This window comes from Pongo abelii, chromosome 20 (genome assembly GCF_028885655.2).
Source record: "Pongo abelii isolate AG06213 chromosome 20, NHGRI_mPonAbe1-v2.0_pri, whole genome shotgun sequence".
Taxonomy (NCBI): domain Eukaryota; kingdom Metazoa; phylum Chordata; class Mammalia; order Primates; family Hominidae; genus Pongo; species Pongo abelii.
The window spans coordinates 57322017-57337922 of NC_072005.2; the positions used below are offsets into that span (position 1 = coordinate 57322017).

General features: G+C 49.7%; 1 protein-coding gene across 1 annotated transcript; it reads left to right on the forward strand.

Moving 5' to 3' along the window:
- Nucleotides 1–4723: 4723 nt before the first annotated feature.
- On the forward strand, nucleotides 4724–15906 carry LOC100439930 (sialic acid-binding Ig-like lectin 7). Its single transcript, XM_024237071.3, has 7 exons — nucleotides 4724–5229; nucleotides 6821–7099; nucleotides 7325–7372; nucleotides 8268–8534; nucleotides 9163–9259; nucleotides 9630–9726; nucleotides 15443–15906. The coding sequence occupies exons 1-7, from the start codon at nucleotides 4791–4793 to the stop codon at nucleotides 15623–15625; spliced, it is 1410 nt and encodes a 469-aa protein (XP_024092839.2). The 5' UTR covers nucleotides 4724–4790; the 3' UTR covers nucleotides 15626–15906.

The window sequence follows — 15906 nt, forward strand, 5'->3', positions numbered from 1 at the left end:
TCTCTGGTTTCCTGGAACCCTCAGTCCAAGCTGCTCAGCTGATCATGTCCCAGCACCTCCAATTTCCCCCTGGAAGACCCCACACATATTTGCAGGGCCCTTCATCTGCCAGGCTGTCTCATGGCCTGTGCTTTTTCCCCTCCACCTGAGGTGCCCTTAGCCACCTGTTAATATGACCAACTTCCCCACTAGTCTCAGCTCAGCCTCTTTCTCTGCGGGGTCTTTCCGCTTTTTGAACTCCTGGATTTGCATTCATGAGTATGTGTCACACAGTCAGGTGTCTCCTCTTTCTGTTTGTGTGGGGTTGTGGGAGAGACAGCCTCTCAGCTCCACCCTCCCCGCTCTCACTGTCTTCTTCACTCAGCCCTGAAGACCCTGAGCAATGGCACCTCGCTTCCTGGCCTGGAGGGTCAGTCCCTGGGCCTGGTCTGTGTGACTGACAGCAACTCTCCTGCCTCACTGAGCTCGTCTCAGGAGGGAAGAACACTGAATCTCTCCCAGCTCTCAGCAACTGGGATCCTGGAGCTGCCCCAGAAAGGGACTGGAGGTGAAGGGGACCTCACCTGTGAGGCTCAGCACCCGCTGGGCTCCCAGCACATTTCCCTGAGCCTCTCTGTGCAGAGGGAGCTGCCGGACGGGTGCTGGGGCAGGCAGCCTGGTCAGGTGTTGGGCTGTGAGAGGCGCCTAGACCTAGGAACCTCACCCTCTTCTCCCCACTCCCAGGAAGCCCCCCTGGGTGCAGATGTGCAAGTGAAGATCAGGAGGGCTCCCAGCCCCTGGTTCTCACCTAATCAAGGGGCCCTCATGGGCACCGGTTTCTCCTTCACCTATGGCCTCACCTGGGGCTACTACTCCAGGTGAACAGGCCTGCTCTTTTCTAGGGAAGCCGAGGGATTGGCCCCCGAGTTCCAGATGGGGCTGAGCTGTCCTGTCCCACCTGAGTTAGAATTGAAGTGGCCGATGCTAATCTGAGGCCCGTGTTGGCTCTGCAGGTGTGGAGGCCCCCAGGGGAGCAGGGCTGAGAGGCCTGACTGAGCCCCTCCTGCTCAAGACAGAACTCAGATGTGGACACCCAGCCCTGCGGGACAGATGCAGGACATCACTGTCAGCCATGGCTCAGCCCTTCTGACCACTGAGATGCTGCAACTTCCCCTCCTGGGAGGGAGCGATTGGGCAAACACTTACCCTTTGCTGGAAATCTCAAGGCACAGCACGGGTGCTCACAATCTGAATACAGAATGAATGAATGAATGAATAAATGAATGAATGAATGAATGAAATGTCTTTCCTTATCTCATGTGAGAGACTTGACAGTTCTTTCACTCTCCGAGTAACATCAGCTTCCCCTATCCCAGCCCAGCCTGTCCTGGGCAGACAAGATTAATTAAGTGGCTCCTGGGCAGACATTGGTGCAGGAGACAGGGCCCAGGAGACCTGTGTGATTTGGGCAATTCACTTCCTATCTCTGTCCATTCAGGCTGCTACAACAAAATACCATAAACTGGCCGGTTCATAAAGAACAGAAATTCATTTCTCACAGTTCTGGAGACTGAGAAGTCCAAGACCAAGGTGCCAGCAGGTTTGGTGTCTGGAGACAGTTTGCTTCCTCATAGATGGTGCCTTTTCCTTATGTTCTCATGTGGTGGAAGGGCTGTGCAAGTTCCCTTGGGTCTCTCAGATGAGGGAACTAATCCCATTAGACTAATCCCAGAGTCCTCATAGCTTAATCGCCTCCCAAAACATTATACCTTCTAATACTATCACATGGGGATTCAAATTTCAACAAATGAATTTTGAGGTGACATATTTAGACCATAGCACTTGTCACTGTGGACCTTGATGTCTTCCCCTCCGAACTGTGGAAGTGGGAGTAGAGGGCTTGTCAGCTCCCCTGGGTCATACGTGGTTCACAAGTTCCTCCTTTCCACAGATTCTGTGGCTTCCTTAAGTCTCTCCTTCCCATTTTTTTTTGTGATTTTAATTGCAAACTGGGGACTGTGGGAAAGAGATGGGCCACGGTCTAGCCCTTCTGAGGCAGGAGGAGCATAGACAAATGAGGCAGGAGCATAGCAAAGAGAATTAAAAGTTGGATAAAGGGCAGAATAAGTAAAAGCAGAGAGCAGAAGCAAGGTGAGGGGACGAGTGAGCAGGAAGCAAGAGGCAAAAGTTGAGCAGCCAAAACAAAAAGTAAGATAGAGAAGTGAGCAAGGACCCCCGTGGCCAGCAGGATCTGGACCAAACCAGCAAGGGGCAGTTCTTCAGAGCTATGCATGTGCATTAGAGAGAAAAAGTATCCTTAACATGACCGTGTATGATAATCAGCTCATTAAAGTTCATGCATATAGACTGCATATTATCCACGTACTTAAAATTATGGGATGGGTCAAAGTAACTAAGCAACACACCTAACCATCAAAAAGGCAGACACTGGCCAGGCGCAGTAGCTCATGCCTGTAATCCCAGCACTTTGGGAGGCCAAGTGGGCAGATCATTTGAGGTCAGGAATTCGGGACCAGCCTGGCCAACCTGGTGAAACCCCATCTCTACTAAAAATACAAAAATTAGCCAGGCGTAGTGGCGGGCACCTGTAGTCCCAGCTACTAGGGAGGCTGAGGCAGAAGAATCGCTTGAACCCAGAAGGTTGGGGTTGCAGTGAGCCAAGATCGTGCCACTGCATTCAAGCTTGGGTGACAGAGTGAGACTCTGTCCCCACCTCACCGCCACCCCTTCCCCCCAAAAAAAGGCAGACACTGGCTAGAGATTTAGCAGCCTTGAGAAGCGAAGAAAAACAAACAAACAAACAAACAAACAAACATAAAAAGACCCAAAGTAATGCTGATCTCACCTCATAGAGATCAATTCGCTCTCCCTCTCCAAGAGTGTGATACTGTGCTTAATAAACTGCTGCTGCTTGCTTTGCTGTCTGTGTGTGTCTCATCCAGTTCTTTGTTTAAGACACCAAGAACCTGGAACTGCATGGCACCATCCAGTAACACTTCTGCCCACTGAGATGCTGCAAATGTCCTTTTGGGGAAAGAGTGACTGGGCAAGGAGGGGGAGCCCAGGAGGCAGATTGGTCTGCAGGATGAGACACTAGCTGCAAATGCAGGGATTGGAGGTGAGGGCGGGGAGTGGCTATGGATGCCCAAACCCAGCATCTTCCTCTCTGAATCGTCACAGCCAAATGATCTACTCTAGGTTATGGACAATTAGGGGACAATGTGGGCTGAGCAGATCAATGCAGTTGTATGGAAGAAAACAGACTGGGATTTTCTATGTATACAACGTCTTCAGGAACACCTATGCGAAGTTAGAATTTTCAAGGCAGCATGTGGCGATGATAAAACTACATAGAACAGCAGGAAGACTATTATTAAAGTGAGGCTAGGGGCTCCTTCAGGAGGGAGCAGGAGCATGGCCAATAGGAAAGGGGAATGTAAGGGTGAATGAATGAATAAAATCTCTTTCTTCATTTCAAGGGAGAGACTTGACAATTCTTTTGTGATGTTCTAGTTCTTGAAGGGTGCTTATTTTGTATGAATCACTGAATTGCTTTTTAGGGGACACTTTTATGTACATGTCTTGTATTTCCCCCCCAAAAAAAACTATTTCAAGAAAAGCTGGCCTGGATCTAAGGGAGCTGCAGCTTGCAGGATTTTTCCCACTTCCTCCCAGCCCAGTCACACAGTTTAAAATAATCTTCTGTTGAAGTCAGGTGCGTGTTTCTTCTCTCAGAAAATCCCGCCCATCACTGAGGGTGGATGCCCCGGGGCTGATGTCTGTGCTCCATGTCTCCTGTTCACCTGAACCCCTAGGAGCAGTTCCCGCAGGAGCAAAGCCCCGGGGCCGGCAGACCCCTCACACTCTGCAGTAACCAGGCCTCATGAGATAGCGGTGGTGAAGGGAAATGTCCTTGTGCTCAGAGAGCTGTCAGAATGGGAGAAGTGTCTGCTCTTTTCATATTGATCCTTTCCCTTATGACTTTCCCGTCTTCCAAGCCCCACAATACAACAATCACAGCCTCAGCTTCCCCGGCCTCCTGCAGGCTGGGCTCCCCTCCATGTCCTTGGCGTGTATCAACAGGCGGAATCCTCACCTCCACAGCCCCATGTCCGTCTGCTTGGTCCTCCTGAGACTGAACCCCCGACCTAGGGGAGGGTGACCCATCCTTCCTGTGCCCCCCACTGAAGCTCCTGCTGTGGGGAGCTCAAACGTCAGGAGCCTCAGTGTCTCCCCACTGCACAGTGACTCCTTGGGGACAGTGTCCGGCTCTGCGGTGTTGACCTCATTGTGCAGAAAGGGGGTGCCCACCTCGTGGCTGCTGAGGGAGGGATGAGAGGCTGCCTGTTCACCCCACCTGCACCCCTGTCTCTCATGGCCCCGAGTCCCACTTCTGAGCTACGCAGACATCCACAGCCTGTGACTCAGGGGTCTGGGCAGATGGGACTTATTTTCACCCTGCAGAAAATATCACCTAAAGGGAAAGGCATTGAGAGGGAGGCAGGAGGTGGGGTGGGCCCTGCATGGGGTGGTAATCTGGGTGATTCTGTCTCCCGCTCTGGCCTCAAGGACCCAGGAGTGAACGTAGGGTGGTGGATGGTGGATCTCCCAGGGCTGACCCAGCCCTGACAGTGTCTGTGTGTGAAGTTCCTCTTCTAAGGAGGTCACTGTTTTGACCTCACCACTGACTTCCTGTGGGGCCTCTTCTAAGTCTTGAGCCCTTAGTTCCTGAGAGAAGAACCCTGAGGAACAGACGTTCTCTGGCGGCCCTGGCACCTCCAACCCCAGATATGCTGCTGCTGCTGCTGCTGTTGCTGCCCCTGCTCTGGGGGAGGGAGAGGGTGGAAGGACAGAAGAATAACCGGAAGGATTACTCGCTGATGATGCAGAGTTCTGTGACGGTGCAAGAGGGCCTGTGTGTCCATGTGCAGTGCTCCTTCTCCTACCCAGTGGACAGCCAGACTGACTCTGACCCAGTTCATGGCTACTGGTTCCGGGCAGGGGATGATATAAGCTGGAAGGCTCCAGTGGCCACAAACAACCCAGCTCAGGCAGTGCGGGAGGAAACTCGGGACCGATTCCACCTCCTTGGGGACCCACAGACCAAGAATTGCACCCTGAGCATCAGAGATGCCAGAATGAGTGATGCAGGGAGATACTTCTTTCGTATGGAGAGAGGAAATATAAAATGGAATTATAAATATGACCGGCTCTCTGTGAATGTGACAGGTAAGGCACGAGCTCCAAGAGAGGCCAAAGGCAAATGTGATGAGGGCTTTAGGGCACAGCTGAGACGGGACACATGTCCTGGGAGGGGGCCGGGGGTGATGGACTCAGGGGAGGAGCTGGACCAGAGCCTGAGCTTCTCCAGGACCGCACCTCGGATGCCCCTCCTGATCCTGCAAGCCCCTCCCCTCACCAGCCCTGACCCACAGGCCTGACATCCTCATCCTGCTCTGACGCTGGCATTGTGGCATGTGGGGCCTTATGATTCCTTGTTTTGGGGCCTGTGCTGGGCATGACAGGGGTTTAGCAGCATCCCAGGCCTCTCCCCACCAGATGCCAGAAGCACCCGCTCCACCCATGCAGTGAGACAATAACAATTATCTCCACACATTGTCAAACGTTCTGGGGGGTTAAGTCCTCCCCAGTTGAGAGCCTTAGGTCTACACAACCCCATGACTCTCTCAGGCCAGGCCAGGGAGGAACCACTTCCTGGTGCAAACCAAGGGCAGCAAAGGCACCTGAGCCTGGACAGGGAGACTCAGCACACGGCCCCTCCATCTCTCATGCCCCAAGGTCCTCAGAGACCCACATTTAGATGCTCAAAAGACAGGAGGGACCTCCACGATGGTCCAGAGGCATGGAGGGCAGGACCCACGTGTCTGGTGCAGGCCCTGGTGCTCCAGGGAAGCCTGGAGGTAGGAGGGGGGACACGGTCTCTGCTCCTCCCTGGGTGGGTCTCTAGGGTCTCTGAGCTTCAGAGTTTCCTTCACTCTGTGCAGAGGGAACCAGTTCCTATAGCGTGTGGGCTTGCAGTTTCTCTTCTGTGCTGGGTTGAGGTCTCCAGCTCCTCTCCAGCCCCCTGTGGGTCCCACAGCCCTGCCCCTCCTCTCCCTCCCCCTTCTCTGCTCACACAGGGAGCCCAGGAACCCTCTGTCTCAGAGATGCTGCTGCCTCTTTTGTGGGCAAATGAAGAGAGGGAAAGTGGGGGCTGGGCTGAGCCTCATTTCCCCACAGCGTCCCAGGCCCCACCGTCAAGATACAGGCTGGAGGTGCCAGAGTCAGTGACGGTGCAGGAGGGCTTGTGTGTCTCTGTGCCCTGCAGTGTCCTTTAACCCTATTACAACTGGACTGACTCTAGCCCTGTCCATGGATGCTGGTTCAAGAAAGGGATCAATATACAATGGAATAATCCAGTGGCCACAAACATCCCAAATGGAAAAGTGGAGGAGACACGGGGCCGATTCCATCTCCTTGGGGACCTGAAGACCAACAACTGCTCCCTGAGCATCAGAGATGCCAGGAAGGGGGATTTGGGGAACTACTACTTCCAGGTGGAGAGAGGATAGATAAGATGGAATTACAAAATGAAGCAGCTCTCTGTGAATGTGACAGATAAGGCACGGGCTCCAGGAGACACCACAGGGAAAGGTCATGGGGGTGGCAGCGAAAGGCTGGGATGGGGCCCCTGCCCTGGGAGAGGGCTGAGGGTGAAGCGAGTTGGGCTCAGGGCAGGAGCTGAACCAGAGCCTGAGCTTCCCCCAGGGCTGTACCATGGATCTTCTGTCCTGATCCTGAGTCCCCCTCTCTTCACCAGCCTTGACCCACAGGCCCAACATCCTCATCCCTGGTACCCTGGAGTCTGGCTGCTTCCAGAATCTGACCTGCTCTGTGCCCTGGGCCTGTGAGCAGGGGACACCCCCTATGATCTCCTGGATGGGGACTTCTGTGTCCCCCCTGCACCCCTCCACCACCCGCTCCTCAGTGCTCACCCTCATCCCACAGCCCCAGGACCACGGCACCAGCCTCACCTGTCAGGTGACCTTGCCTGGGGCCGGCGTGACCACGAACAGGACCATCCAACTCAATGTGTTCTGTGAGTGCTGAGCCAGGACACCCTGGTCCCTGATGATGGGAGGACGTCCCTGAGGGCAGAGGATGGGGTCAGGGCTCAACACTGGGTGCTGGGTCCCAGAATCTGGGCTGGTTGTGGGATCAGGAGGACACTGGCTCCGCCTTCCATTTATGCAGCTCCTGGGGAGACAGGGCCAGTGTCCCCAGCCCTCACAGTGATGCGGGTCTCCATGTCTTTCTGTCCCAGACCCTCCTCAGAACTTGACTGTGACTGTCTTCCAAGGAGAAGGCACAGGTAGGATGGAGCCCCCTCCCTGGGGCTGGGGGAGCAGGGCCTTCAGCTCAGGGCAGGGCCAGGTCCCTCCTCATCCTGGACTCACCCTGGTGATGTGAAACTCCCTTGTAGTTGAACCCAGGCCCCCTCCCCATCCTTAGCCTCTGTGGCCACCTGAGCACCTGTCCTCTTCCCCCCACTCCCCTCAGGCTCCTGCACACACACCCTCCTCAGCCCTGCAGCAAGGACAGGGGGAAATACACATAGCAGGAGCAGGCTTTGGGCCTCTTATCTTCCATCTCCTGAATACACCACCTACCTCGTCTTTTTATTTTACCCAATAGTTTTGAGCTAGGTTCTTTTGGATACATGCCATAATCACATGGACAAAAATTTAAAATTCACAGCAAAATGTGTCCCCAGAATCAGCCAGGGTCTGTCCAGGCTGCCCTGAGCCCTGGTTTGTGCACCTGGAGGATCTCAGAGGTGGTTTGATGTCAGTAGTGAGACTGTTTGCACCCTTTTCTAGGGATGTGTGTGATTCCACTGTCTGAATAGTCTCTGATTTTGTGGCATCTCCTAATGGAAGATCATGGCACTAATTTTACCCTACGGCACGAACACTGCAAGGAATAATGTTGTATCTACTACCACAAGGAATATCTAAGTGTATAGGATAAATTCCTAAAAGCAAAATTTACCAGTGTCATATGTTCTTTCTGATTTTGAAAGATATGGTGAAGTTGTTCTCAATTAAAGGTGGGCAAGTTTACATTCCCAACAGTGAGCGGTGAACATAAGTATGTCCCTACACCAGCCTACGTCACTGTCTGTTCCATTCCCCAGTCTCATTCTGTATCCTTCCTCCCTGTTTCAATCACTTTGTCTCTTTGACCCTTCAACTTTTTCTCTACAGCATCCACAGCTCTGGGGAACAGCTCATCTCTTTCAGTCCTAGAGGGCCAGTCTCTGCGCTTGGTCTGTGCTGTTGACAGCAATCCCCCTGCCAGGCTGAGCTGGACCTGGAGGAGCCTGACCCTGTACCCCTCACAGCCCTCAAACCCTCTGGTACTGGAGCTGCGAGTGCACCTGGGGGATGAAGGGGAATGCATCTGTCGAGCTCAGAACTCTCTGGGCTCCCAGCACGTTTCCCTGAACCTCTCCCTGCAACACGAGTACACAGGTGGGTAAGGGAGGGGCTGCAGGAAAACACACCTGCCCCACCCTCATGGGCCACCCACTGCCCCTGAGCTTCAAGGGGGAGCTCCGCTCTGGTCTGTGCTCAGCTGTGAGGCCTGGAACTTCCCTGCAACCCAGGGCACTGCTGTCCTCTTCCTGCCAGGAAAGGTGTGTAAGGCAGGAAGAGGGGAGGAGTGGGTCTTGGAGGGGAGGAGCTGGGGCCTGGACAAGTGTGTATGGGGAGACAAGTGCCTTGCTTTCCAGTGCCTGGACTAGGGTGACACAAGCAAGGCACTCACTTCTGGGCACACGACTAAAAAACAAAAAATAAAACAACTCAGCAAGCAAGTGAAATAATATTGGATGTGATTATCTTTATTAAAAACTAAAAATTATTGCGAAATAATTTGACAGTGAATACAAATCAAAATTTCAAATACAGGCAGGCTGCGCTTACCACTCTCATGCCTCAGTGGCCTCAGTTGTCGTCCCTTCCTCCTCCCTCCCATTCTTGCCCTTTATTTCTGGGAAAGGGAATTAGGGTACCCAAGAGGGGGCCCTACAGGAAGTGGGAGGAGAAGAGACCCAGTTCTCGGAGTGGGATCCCCAAAACAATTCCAATCCATCCTCAGGCAAAATGAGGCCTGTATCAGGAGTGATGCTGGGGGCGGTCGGGGGAGCTGGAGCCACAGCCCTGGTCTTCCTCTCTTTCTGCGTCATCTTCATTGTGTGAGCACTGACCCCAGGGAGGGAGGGAGAGTCCTGGGGGAGGGTGGACTGGGATCAGGATCCCTGAAGCCAGAGCTGGAAGGGCCTGCATGGGTCAAGAGCTTGGGGCAAGAATGAGCTCACGGGTACACGGCAAGAATTTCCAGAGCGCCCTTGTCTGTGGGGCTCCACATCTGTGGTGAACCTTGGGCTCCACCATCCAGGAGGCAGGAGCCTCTGTTTTCAACATTGGGGTCTCTGGGACCGGACCACCCCCCTCACACCTCAGTTACCCCTCCAGCGCCCCAATAGGAAATACAGGGCAGGGGTTGGTCTGCCCACTGCACCGCGATCTGACCACACTGAAAGGCTCTCTGATCTCTTCACTCAGAGTGAGGTCCTGCAGGAAGAAATCGGCAAGGCCAGCAGCGGACGTGGGAGATACAGGCATGGAGGATGCAAACACCGTCAGGGGCTCAGCCTCTCAGGTGAGTGATATGGGCGTCTCCACACCCAGCATCCAGCTTGGACATCTCCCACAGGATGGCCTCCAGGATTTCTCTGCTCATCATGGCCAAAATTATCTCCTCACCTCCTCCTCCTTCCCGCTGTCCAGCTTCTCCTGCAGGATTCCCCATGACAGTCCCTCCTACCTACTTTCTCTCGGGCCAGGCCATGGAGGAGGAGTTATCTCCTCTCTGTCCTCCCTTTCTTCTCTATAGCTCCACATTCACCAAATCTTGTCCATTTTTCCTCCCTAAGAATGGCTAGCATTGCTCCCACCCCCACCAACCCTAAACCCTCTCAATGCTGAGGCCTGAGGATCTCTGTCTTGGACTTCCTTACCTCCCTGCCTCGTGTCCCCTGCCCTGATGGGAGGAATCGTTCAGAAGCCATCACTGATCAGTTTCTTTGCATCTGGACAGCTGTTCCCACCCCCAACACTGTCTAGAGCAGAAGCCAGAAAATACTATCTGGAAAGGCCAGATAGGAAATATTTTTGGCTTTCTGGCCTACACAGTCTCATTGCAGCTCCTCAACTCTACTGATGTAGCAGGAAATCAGCTGTAGACCATGTGTAAATGATTAGCTGGCTGTGTGCCAATAAAACTTTATTTATAAAAACAAGCAGTCGGTAGAATTTGTCCCAAGGGCTCTAGTTTGACAAGCCCTAACCTAGAGAAAAAGCCCAAACTTCATAACTGCAGCCCTGCACATTCTCGTCTCTTAAACATCTACCTCCCTAGTAGGGCTGGAATTAGCGTGAGATGAGATGACCTAGCATACAAAATTTAAGAAGGTGCCAAAAATCTCAGTAATTGTGACAGTTTTTAAAAAACTCTTATTTTAGGTTTGGGGGTACATGTGCAGGTTTGTTACATACATAAACTCTGGTCAGAGGGGTTTGTGGTACAGATTATTTTGTCACCCAGGTACTAAGCCTAGTACCCCATAGTTGTTTTTTTCTGTTCCTCTCTCTCCTCCCACCCTCCACCTTCAAGTGGGCCCCAGTGTCTGTTGTTTTCTTCTTTGTGTTCATCAGTTCTCATCATTTAGCTCTCACTTATAAGTGAGAACGTGCAGTATTTGGTTTTCTGTTCCTGTGTTTGTTTGCTAAGGATAATGGCCTCCAGCTCCGTCCATGTTCCCACAAAAGACATAATCTCATTCTTTTTTATGGCTGCAGAGTATTCCATGGTGTATATGTACCATATTTTCTTTATCCATTCTGTCATTGATGAGCATTTAGGTTAAGTTCATGTATTTGCTATTGCGAATAGCACTACAATGAACATTTGCTTGTATGTGTCTTTATGGTAGAATGATTTTTATTACTCTGAGTATATAATCAGTAATGTGATTGCTATGTCAAATGATAGTTCTGCTTTTAGCTCTTTAGGAAATTACCATACTGCTTTCCACAATGGTTGAACTAATTTATACTCCTGCCAACATTATAAGTGTTCCATTTTCTCTGCAGCCTTGCCAGCCTCTGTGATTTTTTTTACTTTTTAAAAATAGCCATTCTGACTGGTGTGAGATGGTATTTCATTGTGGTTCTGATTTGCATTTCTCAGTGATCAGCAATAATGAGCTTTTTCTCATATGTCTGTTGGCCAAAAATGTCTGTTCATGTCCTTTGCTCACTTTTTAATGGGGTTGTTTTTCTCTTGTAAATTTGTTTAAGTTCCTTATAGATGCTGGATATTAGACCTTTGCCTAATGCATAGTTTGCAAGTATTTTCTCCCATTCTGGTTGTTTACTCTGTTGATAGTTTCTTTTGCTGTGTAGGAGCTCTTAAGTTTAATTAGATCCCATGTGTTAATTTTTGCTTTTGTAGTGATTGCTTTGGCATCTTTGTCATGAAATCTTTGCCTGTTTGTCCAGAATGGTATTGCCTACATTGTCTTCCAGAGTTTTTATAGTTTTGGGTTTTACATTTAAGTTTTTAACCCATCTTGAGTTGATTTTTATATGTGGTATAAGGAAGCAGTCTCACTCAATCTTCTGCATGTCGCTAGACAGTTATCCCAGCACCATTTATTGAATCAGCAGTCCTTTCCCCATGGCTTGTTTTTGTCAGCTTTGTTGAAGATCAAATTGTTGTAGGTGTGTGGCTTTATTTCTGGGTTCTTTATTCTGTTCCATTGGTCTATGTGTCTGTTTTTGTACCAGTACCATGCTGTTTTGGTTACTGTAGCCTTGTAATATAGTTTAAATTTGGGTAATGTGATGCCTCCAGCTTTTCTTTTTGCATAGGATTGCCTTGGCTATTTGGGCACTTTTTTGGTTTCATATGAATTTTAAAATTGTTTTTTTCTAGTTCTGTGAAGAATCTCATTGGTAGTTTGATAGAAATAGCATTGAATGTATAAATTTCTTTGGGCAGTATGGCCATTTTAATGATTTTGATTCTTCTTATCCATGAGCATAGTATGTTTTTCCATTTGTGTCACCTTTGATTTCTTTGAGCAGTGTTTTGTAATTCTCATTGTAGAGTTGTTTCACCTCCCTGGTTAGCTGTATTTCTAAAAATTTTATTCTTTTTGTGGCAATTGTGAATGGGATTGTGTTCCTAATGTGACTCTTGGCTTGGTAGTTCCTGATGTATAGAAATACTAGTGATTTTTCTATATTGATTTTGTATCCTGAAACTTTGCTGAAGTTATTTATAATTTAAGAAGCTTTTGGGCTGGGACTACGAGGTTTTCTAAATATAGAATCATGCATCTGCAAAGAAGGATAGTTTAAATTCCTCTCTTCCTATTTGGATGCTCTTTATTTCTTTCTCTTGCCTGATTGCTGTGGCCAGAATTTCCAATACTATGTTAAATAGGAGTGGTGAGAGAGGGCATCCTTGTCTTGTGCTGGCTTTCAAGGGGAATGCTTTCAGCTTTTCCATATTCAATATGATGTTGGCTGTGGGCTCGCCATAGATAGCTCTTATTATTTTGAGATATGTTCCTTCAATACCTAGTTTACTGAGAGTTTTTAACATGAAGCGATGTTGAATTTTATCAAAAGCCTTTTCTGCATCTATTGAGATAATCATGTGTTTTTGTCTTTAGTTCTGTTTGTGTGGTGAATCACATTTATTGATTTGTGTATGTTGAACCAACATGAAGCCGACTTGATCATGGTGGATTAGCCTTTTGATGTGCTGATGGATTCAGTTTGCAAGTATTTTGTTGAGGATTTTTGCATCAATGTTCATCAAGGATATTGGCCCGAAGTTTTCTTCTTTTGTTGTGTCTTTGCCAGATTTTGGTATCAGGATGATACTGGCCTCATAGAATGAGTTAGGGAAGAGTCAATCTTCCTCCGTATTTGGGAATAGTTTCAGTAGGAACAGAAGGAGGCTCAGATCTGACATTTATTGTGTGATTGAAGAGCCTTCCAGGCAGAGAGAGGAGCAAAGCGAGGCTCAGGCACAGGAAGAGGAGAGGAGAGGAGCCATGGGACATCTGTGTGATTAGACAGAGGGAGGCAGGACCGAGAGCAGGAAATGACTTTGGAGGAGTTGAGCCTATGTGTGAATCGTGTCTGACTGCAGAGGCTACTGTGAGCATTTGGAGAGTTTTGAGCAGAAGGACATGATCAGACGATTGGGCGCATTCAGGGTGGTATAGCCATAGACCAGAAGAACATGATCAACTTTCATTTTCATGGGATTCCTCTGGCCACTGTGTGCAGAAGAGACCGTGTGTGTGGCAGGGGAAGGGCAGAGCATAGGAGGTAGAGAGGAGGCTGGTGAACATCCCAGGTAGAAGGTGGTGTTGGCTGGAACCAAGATAGCAGCAGTGGTAGACATGACTGTCTCCCAGATGAATTCTGCAGTGGAACCTACTGGGATTTGTTAATGAATTGGAATTAGAATGGGAGCCACAGAAAGGGAGCAAGAATTACTTCCAGATTTTTGCCCTGAGCAGTGGGAAGAATGGAGGTGCCAGTCATTGAGGCTGAGAAGATTGCAGAAGAAATTGATTTGGGAAAGAAAAGGAGGAGTTCATTGAATAGGTTGAGTTTTGTGTGTCTTTGGACAAGAACGCGGGGGTTTGAATTATACCACTGGATCAAAGACTATAGTCAGGAGAGAGGAGTGGGCTGGGGGTATAGATTTGGGAGTCATCAGCCTATTGATGGCATGAAGCCAACACAGTGGATGAGATCACAAGGCAAAGGTAAAGAAGAAAAGAACCCGGGGCTGCTCTGATATTTAAGATCAGGGAGACCTGAAGCAATTGGCAAAGAGGTTGCCAAGAAGGTGAGGTGGACCCAGAAAAGCATGATGTCCTACAGTTGAGTCAAGAAGGCCTTCTGTGTAGGGAAGGTGAGCAGCTGGGTCCTCTGCTGCTGAAAAGTCCAGGAAGGAGAAGACTGCAAGGTGGACATTTAGACTCAGCCAAGAGGTAGTCACAGTGACCTTGATAGTAGCAGTGCTTAGATGTGGTATGTGTGTGAATATTAATTTGAGTAATCAAGAGAGAATCTGGCAAGCAAAATCATTGACAGTTCCATGGAGCATCTTCTGTGCAGGGGAGCAGCAGGGAGGGGCTGCAATGAAGGAGGACCCTCCCAGGCAGCCTCTGTCACCCTCTGCTGTGTGAGTCTGTATTAGTTTCCTGTGGCTGCTGTGACAAATTACCACGCATTTCCTGGCTTCCAACAACACACATGGATTAAAGTTCTGAAGGTCACAACCCCAAAATGGGTGTCACTGGGCTAAAATCAAGGCATTGGCAGGCAGGGCTGGTTCCTTCTGGAGGCTCCAGGGGAGGATGCAATTTCTCACCCTTTCTGGCTTCTAGAGGCACCTGCATTCCTTGGCTCAAGTCCCTTCCTCTGTCTGCAAGGCAAGTAGCCTGGCATCTTCCAATCTCTCTATGCCCTCCTCCTTTCACTTGTAAGGACTCCTATGATTCCACTGGGCCCACCCAAATAATCCAGGATAACCTCCCCATCTCAATATCCTTAACCTAGCTCCATCTGTAAAGTCCCTTTAGCAATGTAAGGTAACAGATTCACAGCTTTCAGGGGATTAGGGTATGGACATTTTGGGGAGCGGTTATACTTCTTATCAGAGGGATATAATTTCTTTGACTGACTTGTCCTCCCCACACCACCAAACTGTGAGCTTCCTAAGAGTAGGTGCCCCATCCAAATCAAGACCCTGTAATTCTCTCTCACTTACCCTCTTCCTGCCCATCTTATAATTCACACATAGATATTCATTTGTTTGACAGTCATTTTTGCCAACTTCCCTCAATAAAAAGTGAGCTTCAGGAGGTCAGGGCCAACACCTGCTGTGTCCACCACAGTCCATCCAGCACCCAGCTCAGGGCCTCACACACAGAGGGCCTCAGCAGGACTCCAGGCTTTGGGGTCAGAAGGAAGGGACTGGATTGGGTCCCGGCATAACAGGGAGTTTGGGTATGCTACTTTCTTCATGGAGTTGTTGTGGAAAGTTAATAAGATTAATAAACACCAAATGAGGTGCTCAATAAGTGTTAAATATTGCAGGAAAGTATAAATGAAGGAGATTTCTATAAAATGCATGTGGGATAGAGGCAGGAACTCATGAAGTTTAATTCTATACAGAGCAATATATCCAAACCAACCAACCAATCAAACAACTTGTGACTCTCCCTGCCTGATCCTATTTCCACTGCTCTGCTCTGACTCCCTTCTCTCTCTCCATTCAGGGTACCCTGATTGAGTCCTGGGCAGACGATAACCCCCGACACCTTGGCCTGGCTGCCCCCTCCTCAGGGGAGGAAAGAGAGATCCAGTATGCATCCCTCAGCTTTCATAAGGGGGAGCCTCAGGACCTATCGAGACAAGAGGCCACCAACAATGAGTACTCAGAGATCAAGATCCCCAAGTAAGAAAATGCAGAGGCTCGGGCTTGTTTGAGGTTTCACGACCCCTCCAGCAAAGGAGTCCGAGGCTGATTCCAGTAGAATTAGCAGCCCTCAATGCTGTGCAACAGGACATCAGAACTTATTCCTCTTGTCTAACTGAAAATGCGTGCCTGATGACCAAACTCTCCCTTTCCCCATCCGATCGGTCCACACTCCCCGCCCCGGCCTCTGGTACCCATTATTCTCCTCTCTACTTCTCTGAGGATGACTACTTCAGATTCCAAATATAGTGAGATTGTAACGTG